Source organism: Misgurnus anguillicaudatus, chromosome 10 (assembly GCF_027580225.2).
Source record: "Misgurnus anguillicaudatus chromosome 10, ASM2758022v2, whole genome shotgun sequence".
In the NCBI taxonomy this organism is placed as follows: Eukaryota; Metazoa; Chordata; class Actinopteri; order Cypriniformes; family Cobitidae; genus Misgurnus; species Misgurnus anguillicaudatus.
Window position 1 is genome coordinate 33,741,609 of NC_073346.2, and position 19,675 is coordinate 33,761,283.

Sequence of the window (19,675 nt, forward strand, 5' to 3'; positions counted from 1 at the left end):
CTTTGTTGTGTCATTAAATGGTCTACTAGATAGATAGATGCTGATAGGTAGGTAGATAGACAGTCCAGACACAGATAGACAGATAGGTCGGTAAATAAACAGACATATAAATAGATAGACTAGGCAGACAGATAGGCAGGCAGGTAGGTAGACAGAAAGGTAGATACAGTGAGGAGAATAAGTATTTGAACACCCTGCTATTTTGCAAGTTCTCCCACTTAGAAATCATGGAGGGGTCTGAAATTGTCATCGTAGGTGCATGTCCACTGTGAGAGACATAATCTAAAAAAAATCCAGAAATCACAATATATGATTTTTTACCTATTTATTTGTATGATACAGCTGCAAATAAGTATTTGAACACCTGTCTATCAGCTAGAATTCTGACTTTAAAATGTCTACCTCCACTTCACCATTTATTATCCTAAATTAGATGCACCTCTTTGGGGTCGTTAGCTGCATAAAGACACCTGTCCACCCCATACAATCAAAAGAGCTGTCCAAAGACACTAGAGACAAAATTGTACACCTCCACAAGGTTGGAAATGGCTACAGGGAAATTGCCAAGCAGCATGGTGAAAAAAGGTCCACTGTTGGAGCAATCATTAGAAAATGGAAGAAGCTAAACATGACTGTCAATCTCCCTCGGACTGGGGCTCCATGCAAGATCTCACCTCGTGGGGTCTCAATGATCCTAAGAAAGGTGAGAAATCAGCCCAGAACTACACGGGAGGAGCTGGTCAATGACCTGAAAAGAGCTGGAACCACTTTTTCCAAGGTTACTGTTGGTAATACACTAAGACGTCATGGTTTGAAATCATGCTTGGCACGGAAGGTTCCCCTGCTTAAACCAGCACATGTCCAGGCCCGTCTTTAGTTTGCCAATGTCCATTTGGATGATCCAGAGGAGTCATGGGAGAAAGTCATGTGGTCAGAAAAAAATCATACATTGTGATCTCTGGATTTTTTTCTAGACCACGTCTCTCACAGCAGACATGCACCCACGACGACAATTTCAGACAATCCATGATTTCTAAGTTGGAGAACTTGCAATATAGCAGGGTGTACAAATACTTATTTTCCTCACTGTAGATAGAAAGTCAGTTAGGCAGGCAGACAGAACGATAGAGAGACAGACAGACAGAGAGAAAGTCAGTTAAGTAGGTAGGTAGACAGACAGACAGAAAGGTGGGTACATAGACAGACAGATAGATGCTGATGTAAAGGTAGGTAGATAGACAGTTCAAACACAGATAGGTAGGTAAATAAACAGACATATGGATAGGCAGACAGACAGATAGAAAGTCAGTTAGACAGACAGAAAGATAGAGAGGAACATGGATAGATGGAGAGAAAGTCAGGTAGGTAGGTCGACAGAAAGGTGGGTACATAGGCAGACAGATAGATGATGTAAAGGTAGGTAGATAGACACTTCAAACACAGATAGATAGACAGATAGGTAGGTAAATAAACAGACATATGGATAGGCAGACAGACAGATAGAAAGTCAGTTACCAACAAAAAAATTGAGCGGAACAGAGAGACAGAGAGAAATTCAAGTAGGTAGGTCGACAGAAAGGTAGGTACATAAACAGACAAATAGATGCGGATGTAAAGGTAGGTAGACAGATATACATGAAAGGACGGGCAGATAGAGATGCTGATGTAAAGGTAGGTAGGTAGACAGACAGAAAGACAGGTCAGACATAGATAGACAGACATAAAGACAAACATATGTCCTAAAATAGTAATATAATGAGTTAAAATTGTACCTTCACATGAGTATTTCTTGTATGTGGCCTGCAGGGGGTGCTACTAACGTTCTACACCACAATAGTGCCAAATTATAATCACATACCAAGCATGCCTGTAAACACCCACCTGTCTGTAACTGTCCTTGATTTTGGGAACGTGTTTATTGCATCTGTTTCACATTGGCTTTTCTGCACGTGCATCTGTTTTTTATGTGAGACAACAGCTGACATTTGAATAAAAATAATAGAAAAAAATCCCTTAAGAATAATTACCAGAAAAAAAACATAATTCCTGACATGACCCTTTAGGTCTAAGACACTGCTGGTTGGAAAGTTTTCCTGACAACGATTCACTCACATGAGCTATAATGGTGGAAAGGCAAAGGAATTCTTCCAGGAATAAATATGAGCTTCCTTTCAAGGAAATGGAGAGCAGCTTGTGTCCAGTGGAAGATTACAGCATCCAGAGACCGCTGAAAGTAGGGCGGAGCGTGAACAAGTCAAAGAAGGAGATCTGGAGACACTTACTGCAGAGAAACTGAACAGAAACCAGCAGACAATACAAATCTAAAGTCATTTCTGAGAGCACTCATTCTGTTCCTGTGTATTAACTGTTTGAAGAGCATTGTGTTAGCAGTTCCCAGGGAACACACATACTGATAAAATGTATAGCTTGTAATGCACTTTAACTTTAAGCTTTGGATAAAAGCATCTGCCATCTACATTTACATGTATACATTTGATTCGAATGTTGGGTAGGAGTTGCAAACGCAATGCTCTACTTAACTTACGCAATACCAGTTGAGCTACAAAAACACATCTGGCCTCATGTCAGACAGCAGAACATGTATGCGAGTTAAAGTACATGTCTACCAGATGCAGGACGAAGAGGATCCTTTCAAGATAAAGTATCACAAATGCACAATCACACCATGCAGCTATTCTATTCCAACTTAAGGAGCCACGGAGATGTCCTCGTCCTTCATTTCTGGGTAATTAGGATGCGCCACAAAGTCTGGAAGGCCTGTGGTGATCGTGTACTGAAAAGACAAGCAACCCAAGGAGACCCTCCATAATAATTTTCACCATGTCCTGTCCTCCACAGGGGGGGTGAATAATTAAGTTTCATACACCGAACACTCTGTCCATGCACACATGCATCTTTCTAGTAAGATTGGACACTTGAGGTCTGAAATTGTAGGACACTTTGCAGGTTAACTCTTCATTAGGTAGGCTGACCATACATGCCATTCTTCCCGGACGCGTCCTGGCAGGGATTTCGGTTTGTCTTCCGGAAGTCGTATTTGAAGACTGCATACGCCATTCAGTTAAAAACATAAGACATACAATCGTCGTTTCATTCTTAACTTAAAAGATAACGGTTGCTTTTCTGTAATAATAATAATAATCCTCTATGACATATACAGTCGACAAATACGACTTCCAGAAGACGAACCCGAAATCCTGGTCAGGGTGCGTCCGGGAAGAATGGCGCGTATGGTCACCCTACATTAGGATTCATATCACCGCACATATATAATATATACGAGAGTTCTTGGTTTGACTCTGTGCTATTTGTTTGATTGTCTTGTGTTAATTAATCTTGCTTTATTTTCTTGTTTTTGTATTTGAGAGAATCCCTGTTTTGTGTGAAAATAGCTGAATCACAAAAAACACAATATCGGATGGTGGACACACATCGCATCATAGCTTAATGATAAAAAAATTATGTAATTTTAAATGCATTAAGTATCAAAACAGTGACGACGACGACGACGACAACAGTAGTCACGTGATCGATTGTTCACGCTGCAAAAACAACAATGCTGTAAACAACAATGCTGTAAACTACATTTTTCGTTTATTTTCAAATTTCAATTTACTTGCAATTTAATAAGAACCGTAAAAAATATTTCGATAAAAATATTTGAGGAACACGGTATTATTTGACCTCATGTGAGATCACGTGTTTCCGCGCGCGCTCTGTGAACTCGCGTTGTAACAAGAGATGAAGAATTCTAGAAATATTAACTGTCACATACTTTGTACACCGCGGGGGTGAATTGCACATTACCTTACTGCGTTTTGGAAGTGTTGTAAGCATTTCTGACGACGTTTTAATTCCTCAGGTAACTAAATGCTGCAGTAGCAGCAAGGCCAAGGCCGAGAACGCGCACACAAATGCTGATGACGTCGGCGACAGCGCTGTTTCACCTGCCGCGGCTTCCTGAATGAAACAAAATGGCCTGACATGATTAAAAACGTTGTCTAAACGGCGAAATCCTTCAAAAAGTGAGTATGCTGATCATATTGTGCATATTAAATAGATTGGTAGACGGGCATGTGCCCCCTCAGTTTGAATATAGGCACGACGTCTCTGCATTTGACAATTTTTTGGAGACTATTATAAGAACCTGTAATAAAAATTACTTAAAAATAGCTTAAAATTATAAAAACTCTTTTATAAAGTACAGATACTTGAAAAATGTACTTAAAGTAACAATACTTGGTTAAAGTAAAAATACTACACTGGTTAAAGGGGTCATATTATAAGATTTTTTCAAGATTTAAAATAAGCATTTGGTGTCCCCAGAGTGCTTATGTGAAGTTTAATCTCAAAATACCGCACAGATATTTAATTATAGCATGTTAAAATTGCCACTTTGTAGGCCTGAGCAAAAATGTGCTGTTTTTGGGTGTGTCCTTTAAAATGCAAATGAGCTGATAAAATGCAAACACTGGTCGCCATGATGGTGGTTTGTTGCAATTGAAACTCAATTGTGCTGTCAATTATTTTCTCTTTGCACTAAATGGCAGTGCTGTGGTTGGATAGTGCAGATTAAGGGGCAGTATTATTGTAATTGGCCTTGCTACCTACCTCACAAAACAGACGAAATCTAAACAACCTAATTTTCACATGCCTGCACAGAATATTTTACCAAAACTAAGTTACTGGGTTGTTCTTTTCACGTTTTCTAGGTTGATAGAAGCACTGGGGACCCAATTATTGCACTTAAACATGGAAAAAGTCAGATTTCCATGCTATGACTCCTTTAAACACAGCCATCCTGTCCTTTAAAGTCAATTTTGCCATTCACATAAGCTCTTGTTTAAAGGTGCAGTTTGTAAATTTTAGAAAGATCTAATGACAGAAATGCAATATAATCTACATAACTATATTATCAGTGGTCTATGAAGACCTTACATAATGAACTGTTTTTGTACCTTAGAATGAGATATTTTTATCTACATACACTGCGGGTCCCCTTACATGGAAGTCGCCATTTTGTGCCACTATGTTTCTACAGTAGCCCTAAACAGACAAACTGCTCTACAGAGCGCGCTTGTGTCAATATTTTATTTTGTCTTAGACAACGACATGTTTGTCCTGTGGCGGCTACCGTAGCTTCTCTATCCGTTTCGGTAAACGGTGGACTGAGCCGTTGGTTGCAATTCACAATCTCACTGCTAGATGTCGCTAAAATCTACACACTGCACCTTTAAACAACATTAGGCTGTAAGGAGGCAAATATAGTTTTAGGCAAACCTCCCTTTAGGTGAAAAGGTCATTGCTAGAGTTTACTGTGCCTGTCTGTCTATTCGTTTGTCTATCCGTGAATGACTGATGATCTCTAAATACCCTGATCAGTCATCTAAAAGGCCATTCAACTTTAATAGACCTCTATCTAGACGGTGTAAAACCAGAATAGGCTGAGTCTGCACAGATCCACATGGGATTAGATTTTAAATGTAGGAAACCATGATGCAGGATGCTGTGGGTTGTTTAACACATTGTTATGTGGTTGCTAAGGTGTTGTGAGTGACTTTAATAACAGCTAACTTAGGAAAGCACCATCTTTTGCAGTTCATAAAACAAGACATTGATTATTACTTATTCTTGTCTATTAGTCCAGCTATAGGCTTTTATTGCCCCACACTGACATCATCGTTATGATGCCTTTTTTTTAATGAAATGCTCTGGATTCTAGACCACACTGTGTAATGCAAAATCAAGGCCCATGCTGCACTTGTCAATCAAATCGGAGAGTCCCACAAACTCTGTTGGGAATAGTCAGCATTAGTCAGCAGGACATCCCGAACTATACTCGCATTACACAGGAGAAGCCAAAGATTACAGATGACTGGCGTAATGACAAAATAGAGACTAACAAAACAGCACTGTATGATATTATCATGCTTTTAGACATGTACCATGGTAATACCTTGGAGTACCATGTAAATTCCATGGTATGTGAATATAAACATCCAGTTTTAAAGTATAAATCTGATACTATTTCTGCCAACATTTTTGCAAGAATAGAATCTACATGAGTTGACACAAAACAAGTTTGACTTGCACTGCCTGCCTACTGTCCTAGTAACAGTTTTTATACCTTAATTTCTTAATAAGGGTGTACATACACTTACCACTAGTCACTCTGATGCTTCATACACTCTAAAAAATTTGCTGTAATTTTGGAGCTGGTTGCCAGTAACTTACTGTAGAAGATAAAGTCAAAACATTTTTCATGTTCATTTAACTTTGAACAAAATGTTGCCAGTAAATAACATAAATGTAAAATCTACAGTAAGTTACTGGCAGCTAGTTGCCAGTAATACCCATTAATACTGTAATTTCTACAGACATTTTTTACAGTGTATAGTTCTTTAATGCCAAATCTTCCAAAATTCAGATCTGACTAGGAACCCAACTTTGCTTCTCTGGTCAGCATGACATTTTCGACCAAAACTGCTTTACCGATGCTAGAAAAATGAAGCCAGAGATTTATGTAGGCCTTGTCTGAACTATGAACTTTTGGATTATCGTTCTTGCACAATGTCATCCAATAAATTAGGAAAAAGAAAGGCAAATTTCTAAACTAGGCTAAAGTTCAATAGCAGTAGAGAGACAGAAAACGTTAAGAAAGTCATGAGAGGTTCAAATCTTTTTTGAGAGCTCTATAAATGAGCAGACGGGTAAACAGCCGAATCAAGTTTCTAAATTTCTCAATTAATGCTTTCATAATTGCTCATGATGCCGTTTTTTCCCAGCATGTATGCAGCATTTAAAAACAATATGAAGAGTTTCGTTGCAAAACGAGATAACCACTGTTTTTTTAATTGTTCAGAAATCTCATTTTTTGGTTGTGCAATGCAACTGCAGTTGGTTTGTTTTGATTTAAACCTTCATAACTTAAAAAATACAGCTAAGTAGCACCATAAAACAAAATAATGACATGATAACATAATAATAAACATGTTTTGACAAAAATGTAAAAAAATAGATTTCTCTCGTTTTGCAACGAAACTCTTCATATACAGTTACACATTGATTTATTTGTGATTTGCTGTTTCCTACAAAAAAAATGTAAAGAACATTCTGTGAAAATATAACTTTGTTTAAGAGATTATGAGACTCTGAAGGTCTGGATTTTGCAAGCAGGGTAACATATGAAGAATCTGTTAAACTGCCAATTTTGTGTTTACTGGTCATGGGGTTAAAGGAAAACACCACCGTTTTCAATATGTTATGTTCTTACCTCAACTTTGACGAATTAATACATACCTATCTTTCTTTAATGCATGCATCTTATCTTTGTACAGCACGTAGTGAATGTGTTAGCGTTTAGCCTAGCCCCATTCATTCCTTAGGATCCAAACAGGGATGAATTTAGAAGCCACCAAACACTTCCAAGTTTTCTCTATTTAAAGACTGTTACATGAGAAGTTACACGAGTAGGTATGGTGGCACAAAAAAAAAACATGGCCGATAAAAAAATTTGAATTATATTGTATGGTGGAAGATCACTTAGTTTGCAGCACTTTGACCTCGGCTCGCAGTAACATCATAACTCCTGACTACTCTCCTTCTCACTCAAACTTCCATTGATGATTTTTACCTCTAGAATGTTCTTGAATTCTTTACAGATATTGGAATAATGTGTTGTGATTCTTAGAAGCATATTTTCGATAGCATTTACTGTCATAGACTAGATATTTATTTATTTTTTATTTAATTAAAAATGATGATTGCTCTACACCTCAACAGAAAAGACTCTTAAAAATAAAGGTACCTAAAAGCTTCTTTATAGCAATGCCATATAGGCATTTTTGGTTCCTTAAAGAACCATTCGGTTCTTTAAAGCCATTTCTTTTTAACTATTTAAATCCCTCTAAATCAAACAGAAAACATTATATGTGTGAGGGTGTGGTGGAGGATGAAGGCTAGATGAAGACGGTGGACATAAATGAAATAATACTTTTATTGATATAACAAAGACTGGAACATCACTGGAACATAAACAACAGTAAATAAACAAAAACCAACAAAGTGAGGAAGACCAACAGAGTATGGGTGCGTTCCACTCCAGTTTTAGACACACTCGCGAACTTCCCTAAGCACTTCCCCTCGGGGAATCCCTGTCGCCATTTTGAAGTGCGTTCCACTTCGTCAAGTGGACGAGGGAAGTTTGTATGGACAGACCCTCGCTTCCTCGATTTTGACCGAGTCTGCAGCCGTTTCTCAATGTCAAGCAAGGATCCTCGGAAGCTAGAATTTTGAGGATCCTACGTCATCGACGTCCGTCGAAGGACTGTTCCAATGTCGAGGAACCTTGAAATTTCAGCCAAGGACTGAGTCCTTCGTTCGAGAAATATCCCATATACAGGAAAGGATGCAAATTTGTATCCTTCGCGCTCTTCACGCGCTGAAATCACCCACAATCCTATGCGCGCAGCACCGAAAGCACACCTTTCAATCACGCAATGACGTAATGACGTGCACTTGCTAGCCTGTTCCATTTAACGTGTTCTCCGAATGCTTAAAAGGAGCCTCGCTTAGCCTCTAAAGGAAGTGACTTGTAAGGACTAGTCCTGCCAAGGAAGTATCCTTGACATTGAGAAACGGCTCGTTTCTTATGTACACTCCATGCAGCTTCATATCCCACAATGCAACACGATTGTGACGTCACTTCAGCAACTCGCGCTTTGCACATGGAGGGGGCGGTCTCCACTTTCCATGTGATCAAAGTTAGGGCGATCCATTTGAACCCACTTTAAGTGTTCTAGCAGTAGTGGGCACTTGTACAACGTAAGCAATGACAGACATCCGAGTGAACGAGACTGAGGGAAGTTAGCGAGGGAAGTTCATAAAAAAACGAACTGGAACGCAGGGCAGGTAAGGTGACTGATGAAAATAGCTGGCAGGTGTGCTGATAACAAATGAAGATCAGGTGAGGAGAGGGAAGGATCATGGGGAATGGAGTCCAAAAGGTGAATACAGGGGAAAAACAAGAGGGTACAGAGAATGTGGTGTGACAATATGTGAGGTTTTGCAATATTTATGTGGGTCAAAATATTATAACAGTATATACTGTAAACCTCCCAAGAGTTGTGAATAGTAGTAAGATTCACACATGAGTCAAATTATGTCTTGAAAAATCTACAATGAACTAATACAAACTTAGTGCACCATATTGTAAAAATTTGTTGTTGCACTTAAATTTTTGCATTTAATTGAAATTAGAATTAATTTCAACTTTCTTGACTAGTAAGGAGATGCTATAAATTATAGAAAATTAAGTTAAATTAGCTTAAGTCGTTTCAACTTCATTTTTGTAATGTAAAGCAACTTCTATGGCATTGTGTGGAAAGCAAGTTGAAATTAATTGGAAATTTAAGTTAATTAAACGTAAAAATTTAAGTGCAACAACAAATTTTTACAGTGCAGTTCAACAGGAGGAACTGTTAGATGCACATGGCTAAAAAAAGTCAATGTGAGGTTTACAGGACGCTTGCGCACTACATTGCAGAAAAAAGTATCAATTGTAATTTAAAAAATGCAATCTTATAGGGGACATATTTTAAGTTTAAGTGCTATAATTTGGTATCCAGTGCTTCTATCAACCTAGAAAATGTGAAAAAGAACAACCCAGTAATTTAGTTTTAATTTAGGGGTAATAAACCCTTCTCTGCAAGCATGTAAAAAAAATAATCACTGAAATTTGACATCCCCTTGTGATGTCAGAAAGGGATCGTCTTATAATAATACCACACCTTAATCTGCACTATCCAACCACAGCACTGCCATTTTGTGCAGGGATCAGCTCATTTGCATTTTAAAGGACACACCCAAAAACGGCACATTTTTGCTCACACCTACAAAGTGGCAATTTTAACATGCTATAATTAAATATCTATATGGTATTTTAAGCTAAGACTTCACATATGTACTCTGGGGACACCAAATATTTATTTGACATCTTAAAAAAGTCTTATGAAATGTCCTCTTTAAAATCCCAAAGCTGTCAATAATTATCTTAATATACTGTATGTGAACCTGTACCACAAAACATGAAAAACAGTCATAAGGTTCCTTTTTTAATTAAAAGGCAATCATGAATAAATGAATTAATGAATGAATAAGCTTCCCGTTGATGTATGGTTTGTTATGATAGGACAATATTTGGCCAAGATACAACTATTTAAAAATCTGGAATATGAGGGTGCAAAAAATCAAAATATTGACAAAAAGTTGTACAAATGAAGTCTTTAGCAACACATATTATTAATAAAATATTACTAATAAAATTGTTATAATTTTACAGTAGGAGAATTACAAAATATCTTCATGGAACATGATCTTTACTTTACTTAATTTTGACCCATACAGTGTATTTTTGGCTATTGCTACAAATATACCCGTGTTATGACTGGTTTTGTGATGACCCAGGGTCACATAGCAAGCAAATCAAAGACTAATCTGTTTAACATGATTCAATGCAACAGAATTGTGAATGTTCCATCACAACATTATCAAGATTTATAAATAAACACAAGAGGAAACAAGACACGTTTTGATTTCTAAACAAGGCTCAAGTTTAAGTGGAAATGGAGAGACTACACGAGAAAGACATGGGAGGTCCCGGAAAGGTGCAGATCTTTTGCTTTACAGGAACAGCTGCACAGTGAGTAAACAACCCTATCTGGTTTCCAGTTTTACTGAACTGCCCGGCATGCATGCAGCTCTGCACGAATGATTCTGGACAGGGTTGTCTCTCTCCGAGTGTGGTCATTTTATTTTATTCTGTGAACTATGGGGCGGTTTCCCGGACAGGGCTTATCTCAGTCCCAGACTAAAATGCATGTTTGAGCTGGTTTAATTTAAACACACCTTAATTTTAACATATTTCATTGACATTGTTTTGTCTTAAGATGCACCTATAGTGTTTTTTGTAAGATATGTTTGTTAAAACTTCTTAAATTACCTAATATAAATAAGGCCTAGTCCTGGATTAACCTAAACCCTGTCCGGGAAACCACCCCATATCTATTTGTTTAGATCATTTTATACACATTTAGCTGTCGGTGCAGTCAGGCAGACTCATTAACAATCTAATGACATGAATTAAAAATCTACTTGAAATTATTATGTATTTATTTATTTTACTTTTCATGTACAAAATGGAATATGCAAAATGGTTCAACCTGCAATGATAATGTATTAAATGAGAAAAACACTTTTTATCCCAACACTGAACCTAATGTCTGCACAGAAAGCATTTAAACACACAATAACCCCACATCAAAACAGAAGATGTTTATATGGGTCACTTTGATCATTAAACAAGAAAGTTTGATCTTCCAGTGCCTGTTCATAGTAACCAGCACGTTCACTTTACCAGTTTGGATTAACTTACATCATTTAAATGCTATTCCGAACACACGGCCATGAATGGAAATTGCTGTAGTGATGGATCAACAACTCTTGAATGTTCTCCAACTACGAGCCTGTAAATACACCCAGATACTCACAATAACAGGTGCTTATCATAGCGCTAAATTCATTCCTTTGTCTCCTGATGTCAACCTTTCACCTGCTTTCCCCTCTCAACTCCAAACAGAAGCTAAAGAGTTTAAACAGAAGCAGTGCTGCCCTGAACTCTGATCTACTTACACACCAGATGTTTCGATTTACAAACTAAATTACACTATGGGTATAGAGAAATAGATTTTTTATAATCAAAAGAACCTTTTATTCATGGATGGATGGATGGATAAATGGATGGGTTGATAGATGGATGATCAAAGTGACCCATATAAACATCTTCTGTTTTGATGTGGGGTTATTGTGTGTTTAAATACTTTCTGTGCAGACATTTTGTATTATGGGATAAAAAAGTGTGTTTTTCTCATTTAATACATTTACATTGCAGGTTGAACCATTTGGCATATTCCATAGATAGATAGATAGATAGATAGATAGATAGATAGATAGATAGATAGATAGATAGATAGATAGATAGATAGATAGATAGATAGATAGATAGATAGATAGATAGATAGAATTACACTTGATTGCGTTTAATTATTTCAAATGTTTTATTTTATGCCTTGCAAATATTATGTGACAAATACAAAATACAAAATTCAGATAACAATCAAAATTAAATGTGATTAATTCAATTCTATTTATATTTTATACAAATATTCTGATTTAAAAATCAAATCATAAATACATGCACTGCAACGATAGATTAAAACTGCAATAAAAGACATTGCAAATATCATAACTCTTGTAATCATGTTAAAAACCATGTTTAATATTATTTCAATACAAAAATCTCTCTATTCATACAATGTTTCCAGTTACTTTAAGAGTACTCAGGAAAACCACTTCACTTTCCAATCTGGAACAGCATTAACAACTACCAATATGGCAAACTTCACACAAATCTCTCTAAACTCTCTCAGATGCTGAGGATCCACAATATCATACACAAAGAGTGGTCATTTTCTTTAATTCTTACATCAGTAAAGCTGTTCCAAGGAGAAAAACAAATTTAGGACCACTAAACAATCTGGTCTTGGGGTGCGGCACCAATTTATATTCCACAGCTCCGCATGGTCTTCTAGCAGCATTCTTCTGCATCCCGGGATCTGAATGTCACTGTCAGGTTCTCCTACTGGAGCTTTAGTCCTGCTGTATGATCAGAAGCAAAAGCAATCCTTAATGCAATCTCCTCAGCTGAGTACTGGATGTGTGTTTATATATGTGTGTGTGTGTGTGTACCTCAGTGTATGCTGGAGGAGGGGGTAGATCGTGCCCGCCCATGTGCATGAAGATAGGACTATCATCTTCATCGTAATCATCCAGAAGTGGAATGAAGGAGCTATCCATGCGGTTGTCCCGGGAGATCTCGCTGTAGCTGGGAGGAAAGGACGGGATGGAGACGCAGGTGCTGGAGGTGCCACTGGCATCCTGACTGCTCATGCTGTTAGTTCGACTGTTCAGGCCGTTGTAGGGGATCGTCCCGATGATCAGGGGTAGTTCAAGGATCAGCTTCTCACTGCCTGGGATGTGCACATAGATCTGCGCCATGGAAAGAAAAAAATGAGAGGTTAAACATTGACCATATAGGTGCCAGCAGAGTTTATGTGTATGTGCCAGACATATTTATTAACTCACCCTCAGACTGTAGTCGACATGGATGATGTCGCAGCCTAAGATAGTAGGCTTGAGCTTGGGCACGCGAAGGACTCTACCCTGCCACATGTCACACATGCCGGAGATGATGTGGTCGCCCCTGACCGAAGTGAGTTTCTCGTTGAGTACCTTGGTGCGCCCGTTCGCCAGATAAATATGCTTGGCTATGATGGCCGCTTTAGGAATGACGATGCGGGAACAGGTGTTTTCGAACTTGGCATTGATGGTGATGTCTTCTCCCTCGCAGTAACCCTTCCGGTCAATGCGGGCGGCTATAGAAACGCTGCCGTCGGGAATAAACATGCAGGTGACTTTCTTCTCTTTCGCACCTGTAACTGGAGTCTGATAGGATGCGGATAACATCATGAGAGGCTGATTTGTTCAATCACATCCACTGCAAATAAGACTCCACTGCATTTACTCACCATCAGCTCTTGGGTGTTCACATCAATCGGTTCCTCCACCTCAAAATTTCGCTTGCATTCTGCATACAGCTGGCCTGATTTTTCTATGACCGCCTTTACATAGTAAAAAACTGAGCCGAACTTCCCAGCATACGAGGAAACTAAGCACCTGTAGTGAAAGTAGTGAAAAGATCTTGCATTAAAGATTATGTACACATACATTGTTGTATTACTGTATTTGTAATGTGCAGGTGCAAGATATTCACCCTGCCTGTGGTAGCTCAAATCCAAACATAAATTCATATTTGTTTCCAGCCCTGAGAGTGATAGAGCCATCTGCATCTGTGTTGGAGAGATTGTAATATGAGAAACACCTTGTGCATTGCTCCACCCTATCTTAATGCACCATTTTGCACAGTCAGATTGTGGTGATCAGGTAGAAAGAAATCAAAATCATGGTGCAAAGCAAAAAATAAATAAATAAATAAGCTTGGGTCTTACCGGTGGGATGATGATCAAGGTGAAGAACTTCCTCGTACTTCAGGTAATCGATTTCCTCTCTGCATCTGTGCTTTCCTTTACTATACTCGACCTTTGCGCATCCGACCCCGAACAGCCTGACGGCGGAGACGCGCGTTATCTCCGATACCTCCACTATTACCCGACCAGCCACTTTATCTCCGCTGCTGTACACGAGCTTGTTCGGGTCATTAAAACGAACCTCAAAAGTTTTGGGTTTCTTTGTCAGCACCCCCATTTCTGTTAATTATAGCAATTGAAATAATATACTACTAGAAATGTTCTGTGCGTAATGCTATCCAAAATATGGTGACGTTATTGTCTCGTTTTTTTATTATTAGTCCCTATCGGTTGTTTTTGACTCTGCTCTGTCGGTAAACACTGCGTGGGAGTGGGTGGTTATATAGGCTACTTCACACGCCGTTCTGATGTTACTTGGAAACGCATATGGGCATCGGCGCAGGGCACTCACATGCGCCCCGTGGATCGCCGCACGGGCGTCTCTCTCATAGGATGCACGGGCCGTTCGCGTCCGCTCGGGCCAATGGGCACCCGATCACAGCGCGTGGACAGCTCGTGGGTATGTGGCAGTGGGCGTTCGAGGAGGTTGGCTAATTATATGGAGCAGGGGTGGGGCGTAAACGCACATTGGAGCCACACGTTTGTCATGCTTCAAAACAATGTTTGCAATGGAAACTCACGTATGACACGTTGACAACGGTCTGTTAAAAATAAAGGTTTGTTGTTGAGCTGTATTCACCACCACTATTTTTACCACATTGTAAAAGTTAATAAGTCTATAAAAACTCAACACGTCACAACAACACGTTTTTGCATTATTTAATCCCACCTTTTTTTTTACAAGTTATACAATTAATTACCTTGCAAATAGTTTGATTATATTTTACATTTTAATGCAGCATTTTTAAAGTGCAATAGCTACATTTAGAGCAAAGATGTTTATAAAACATGTTTTTTGTGGCATGCATACTGTTCCTTGTTAATCTTTCTAATGGATTTAACTGTTATAATGAGAATTACATTTGTATTAATGGGAACTATAATGTCTCTATGGGTCATACTGGTAATGTGTTGGCTTCTATTGGTGGGATGTTATCTGGCAGATGGGAACCATTAAATAGTACTGCATAAAACCCAAAACACATAAAGAAATGTTGTAATGTTTTAAATGCTAAACAGTTCATGTTTCATAATGGTATTTGTAAAGGAAACCAATTTTTTTCAGCGGGGCTATTATTACTGTACAGTGAAAAGATACCAGATGTCATAAGAGCTGACCAAACAATGCATACATCACATCCATCCATAGCAGGCTTTGTGTCTTGTGGACTTCTTTGATCGGATGGTCACTGCCACCTACTGACCGATCCAACACCCAACCAAACTGCATGAGTTTCTAAAGAAAGTTCAGGTGGAGTCCGGTTATATGACCCCATGAATCACCAAAAGTAAATGCACAAACAGCTGCACACCTTATTCATTCTGGCATCGCTCCTCCGATCACAAGACACCCTTTATCTTCAGAGTTATGAGCTTGTCTGAGGAAAGGACACCCTCCATTATGGACCCCGACCCAAGCTGTCTACATTTACTAAGGGTTCTCATGCATTATACAAACATAACACTGGTGAACCGTACGTTTAAGGCCAAATGAACACCATCCATCACCCTTATAAAAGTGTGAAGTATCTCAGAATCTGTCACTGTTGATAAAACACTCCTACTTATACTGTAAAACAGTTATAGATCATACAACCAGGAGAATTTATTACCTGTCTGTAACACTTTTAACACAAAGCCAATTGAGCAATTTAAAAATCTACTATTAAAACAAATGGTTTTAGGTAATAATAGTGATCTTAGGTCTGTCTCTGGTGTCGCTGTCATTTATCAATGCTCATTGATAACAAACACATGATATGACAATAATCCACTGATATGTGAAAATATTTTAAATTGAATATGTATATTTGAAAAATAATATGTGGAATTGTTCTCTGATTTCTATATAGAAGGTATGTGGCTTTAATTAAGTGCAAATTATCCAGTTTTACATGTCCATTTATAACCCTAGGATTTGCATTTAGAATGAAATGATCTATTAGGGGTGTGATGAGATAACTCCCGCAACGAGATTAAAGGGATAGTTCACCCAGAAATGAAAATTCTGTCGTCGTTTGCTCATCCTCATGTTGTTTTAAACCTGTATGAATTTCTTTTTTCTGATGAGCACGGAATAATTTATTTTGATGGATGATGGTTTACACACAGCGTGTGGTGTCATTGACTTCCATAGTAGGAATAAAAAAATATGATGGAATTTAATGGGTACCGTCAACTGTGTGCTTTCCATCATTTATTAGAATATTTTCTTCATCATTTATCACAATATTTCCAAAATATTTTTTTCTACTATGAAGGTCAATGGACGCTGTGTGCTGTGTGTTTACCATCATTTTTCGGAATGTCTTCTTTTGTGTTCATCAGAAATTCATGCAGGTTTAAAGCAGCGTGGGGATGAGTGAATGATGACAGGGTTTAAATTTTTGGGTGAACTATCCCTTTAATTATGTCACAAGATTTCTCGTGGAGGCTGGCATCAGCATAATGTTGAATTTGTGGCAAAACCTTTTGTGCACGCATTATATTCTGTATTTTACTGCGTGTGCATTTTTGTTTGGGTTTCCAATAATGTTTGGGAACTTATATGAAGTCTGAGACGCCTTGTGTTTGTTGATCAGTGTCAGATGTGAAGTGTCATAGCAGATTAAACCCTCACTCTGTGTTTACATGATTTAGGGGCGGTTTCCCAGACAGGGATTAGACTAATCCTAGACTAAAACATTTTTAAGAGCTGTCCAAACTGAAAACAACTTGCACTGACATATCTTAAAATACATCAAGGCCCTTTGTTTTGCTTCAAAATGCACACAGGAAATGTTTTTAGTAAGGCATATTTGTTAAAACTAGTTATATTTCCCAAATAAACTAAGGCCTAGTCCTGGATTAAGCTAATCCCTGTCTGGGAAACTCCCCCTTAATGTCTGCATGTTCTTGCTTAAGAATGTACAGTGCTGTATCATTTCTATTCTACACAACTGTACACATATTAAAGATTTAAATGGATTTAAACATTGTTTGGTTAAAAGTAAGCGTTTTCTTAATCTAAAGTGAAAGTAAAGATAACATCAGTGAGTCCACTAGCGCCCTCTGCAGGCATTTGTTATAATACATAATGCTGTTTTTTATTACATAGGCTGCATATTAAAGGAAAACACCACCGTTTTTCAGTATTTTACTATGTTCTTACCTCAACTTAGACAAATTAATGCATACCTATCTTTATACAATGCATGCACAATGCTGGAGCAGTAATATTGACTGATGTTTGAGCGAGACGGGGAGTAGTCACTTCGAGGTTGAATTGCTGCAAACTATGCTCTTCCGCCATAAAATATAGTTCTCATATTTTATCTGCTTATAAAATTGTTTTGTGCCACGATTGAACTTAAAAAGTATGGAAACTCGTTGCCCTAAAAAAGTTAATTTTGCCTGGTTGAAATAACAATTAATTTTAAGTTTAATGTACTTAATGTTTTAATTTCTTCCAATATTACTGCACTCTTAACCCGGATTAGTTGACATTACTAGAAATTTGTGAGGAAACCCATTGCATATAACTTTATATTACTTTTGATGTTATAAATGGTATTATAACACAAAATTAATGACTGACTTTAAGTCAATCATTGAATAAATGTGATTCTCCACAAAAACACACACTAAACTGTGTTTATGACATACATTGTCGGTACTTTGGAGAGAAATACAATAAAATGTTCTGAAAAGGGTTCATGTACGAAAACACTGATTACCTGAACGGTGACTTCACAAAATTATACTTTACAACAAAACAACATCAATAATATAAGAGCTTGAACCTATATGACATTTTATTAACAAATATTTGAGTAGAGAAAGTTCTTATCAGTTTTTATTCTGTGAAAAGCAGAAAATAATCAAAATATTCAGGCGCAAAGGATTATGGGTATTCCTCACATCATAAACTAATAATTTTAAGTTGATTTTACTTGAATGTTTTAATTTAATGGATTTTGTAAGCTTAAAAGTTAAATCAACTAAACTTTTTAAGCTTTGGCTTCAAAACAGAAAATATTAAGTGATGTTTACTTGATTGTTTAAGTAAAGACAATTTCTGGGTTATCAGTGTACTCATGTAACAGTCTTTAAATAGGGAAAACATGGAAATGTTTGGTGGCTTCTAAATTCATCCCTGCTGGATCCCAAGGAATGAATGGGGCTAGACTAAATGCTAACACATTCACAATGCGCTGTACAAAAATTAAGTGCATGCATTTAATAAAGATTGGTATTAATTCGTCTAACATAGTAAAATATAAAAAAAACCTTTAAAGGGCTGCTAACATAGGTGTTTTGATATTTTATTTGAACCAATTATTATTGCGTCGTCATTATATGTAATTTTAAAGGTTATTGCTTACTTGAGTCTATTTTTATTACCCAAAAATATGCATTTACTTCATTATTAATTACCAATTGTCAGGGACAGTCCTAGATTAGTTAAAACATTTGAAAATCATGTGATTTCACTTTCCCATTCATATATTTTATCATCAATGATTTCTTTAAAATGTAAAAATCTCGTTTCGTTTCGTTCTCATGAACCCAATCTCATGTCTTGTCTGTTCTTGTGGAGTGTCTCGTGACACCCCTAATTATTACCTTATTTGAAAGAGTCATGAATAATAATGTTGAGCCTTGCTCTGATTGGCTGTGTCTCAGAGCAGTTTATTTCAGTAGCTCTCTGTGTGTGTATGTGTAAACAGACCTTATGTTTAAGCCTGTATTAGACAAAGAACCAGATTTTGAGGAACAATTAATTATTCAGAGAATGGAAATTAACGTTTCTGAGTGGAAAGTTTTTTTTTGTGGACTTGCAAAACGTAACTGTAACATCAATAGCAGAACTTTAGTCTAAACGCTAGCATATAGCATTAACTAGCATACAGTATAACGCTAACTCAGCAGTCCAGTCCATTACTCCCCAAAAAAGTAACTAATTGCATTACTTAGTTACTTTTCATGGAAAGTAATGCTTTCGTTACTTTTTTAGTTACTTTTGCGTTACTTTTTCTTGGCTGAGTCTTGATCTCATTCAGGCCTTGCAGGTGTTTTTATGACTGAAAAGTTCTGCATTCAGAAATTGCATAATGTGATACGTTTAGTTTAATTCAGTAATTTTTTAAAATCAAATTAATTAAACTAAAAAGTAACTTGCATTACTTTTTTGAAAAAGTAACTAATGTATACAATTAAAAAGTAATGCGTTACTTTACTCGTTACTTTAGAAAAGTAATATTATTACGTAATGCATGTTACTTGTAATGCTTTACCCCCAACACTGGTAATTGGGACGTACATCTCGACTGTAACGTCACAGTCAGTGTTAT

At 37.4% G+C, this 19,675-nt stretch overlaps 1 protein-coding gene across 1 annotated transcript; it reads right to left on the reverse strand.

The window, feature by feature from the left end:
- Positions 1–12,115: 12,115 nt before the first annotated feature.
- On the reverse strand, positions 12,116–14,737 carry txnipb (thioredoxin interacting protein b). Its single transcript, XM_055211818.2, has 6 exons — positions 14,145–14,737; positions 13,910–13,985; positions 13,665–13,812; positions 13,222–13,581; positions 12,826–13,125; positions 12,116–12,735 (listed from the first exon to the last, which is right to left on the reverse strand). Exons 1-6 carry the CDS (start codon positions 14,398–14,400, stop codon positions 12,727–12,729), a joined length of 1,149 nt encoding a protein of 382 aa, XP_055067793.2. The 5' UTR covers positions 14,401–14,737; the 3' UTR covers positions 12,116–12,726.
- Between the last annotated feature and the right edge of the window lie 4,938 nt (positions 14,738–19,675).

Bases quoted from the DNA above. Each gene is read 5' to 3' on its own strand.
- txnipb (XM_055211818.2), bottom strand. From the start codon at position 14,400: ATGGGGGTGCTGACAAAGAAACCCAAAACTTTTGAGGTTCGTTTTAAT. The intron at 13,986-14,144 runs GTAAGACCCAAG...TCTCCAACACAG, and splicing joins CCTTGATCATCATCCCACCG to ATGCAGATGGCTCTATCACT. The intron at 13,582-13,664 runs GTGAGTAAATGC...GCATCCTATCAG, and splicing joins TGAACACCCAAGAGCTGATG to ACTCCAGTTACAGGTGCGAA.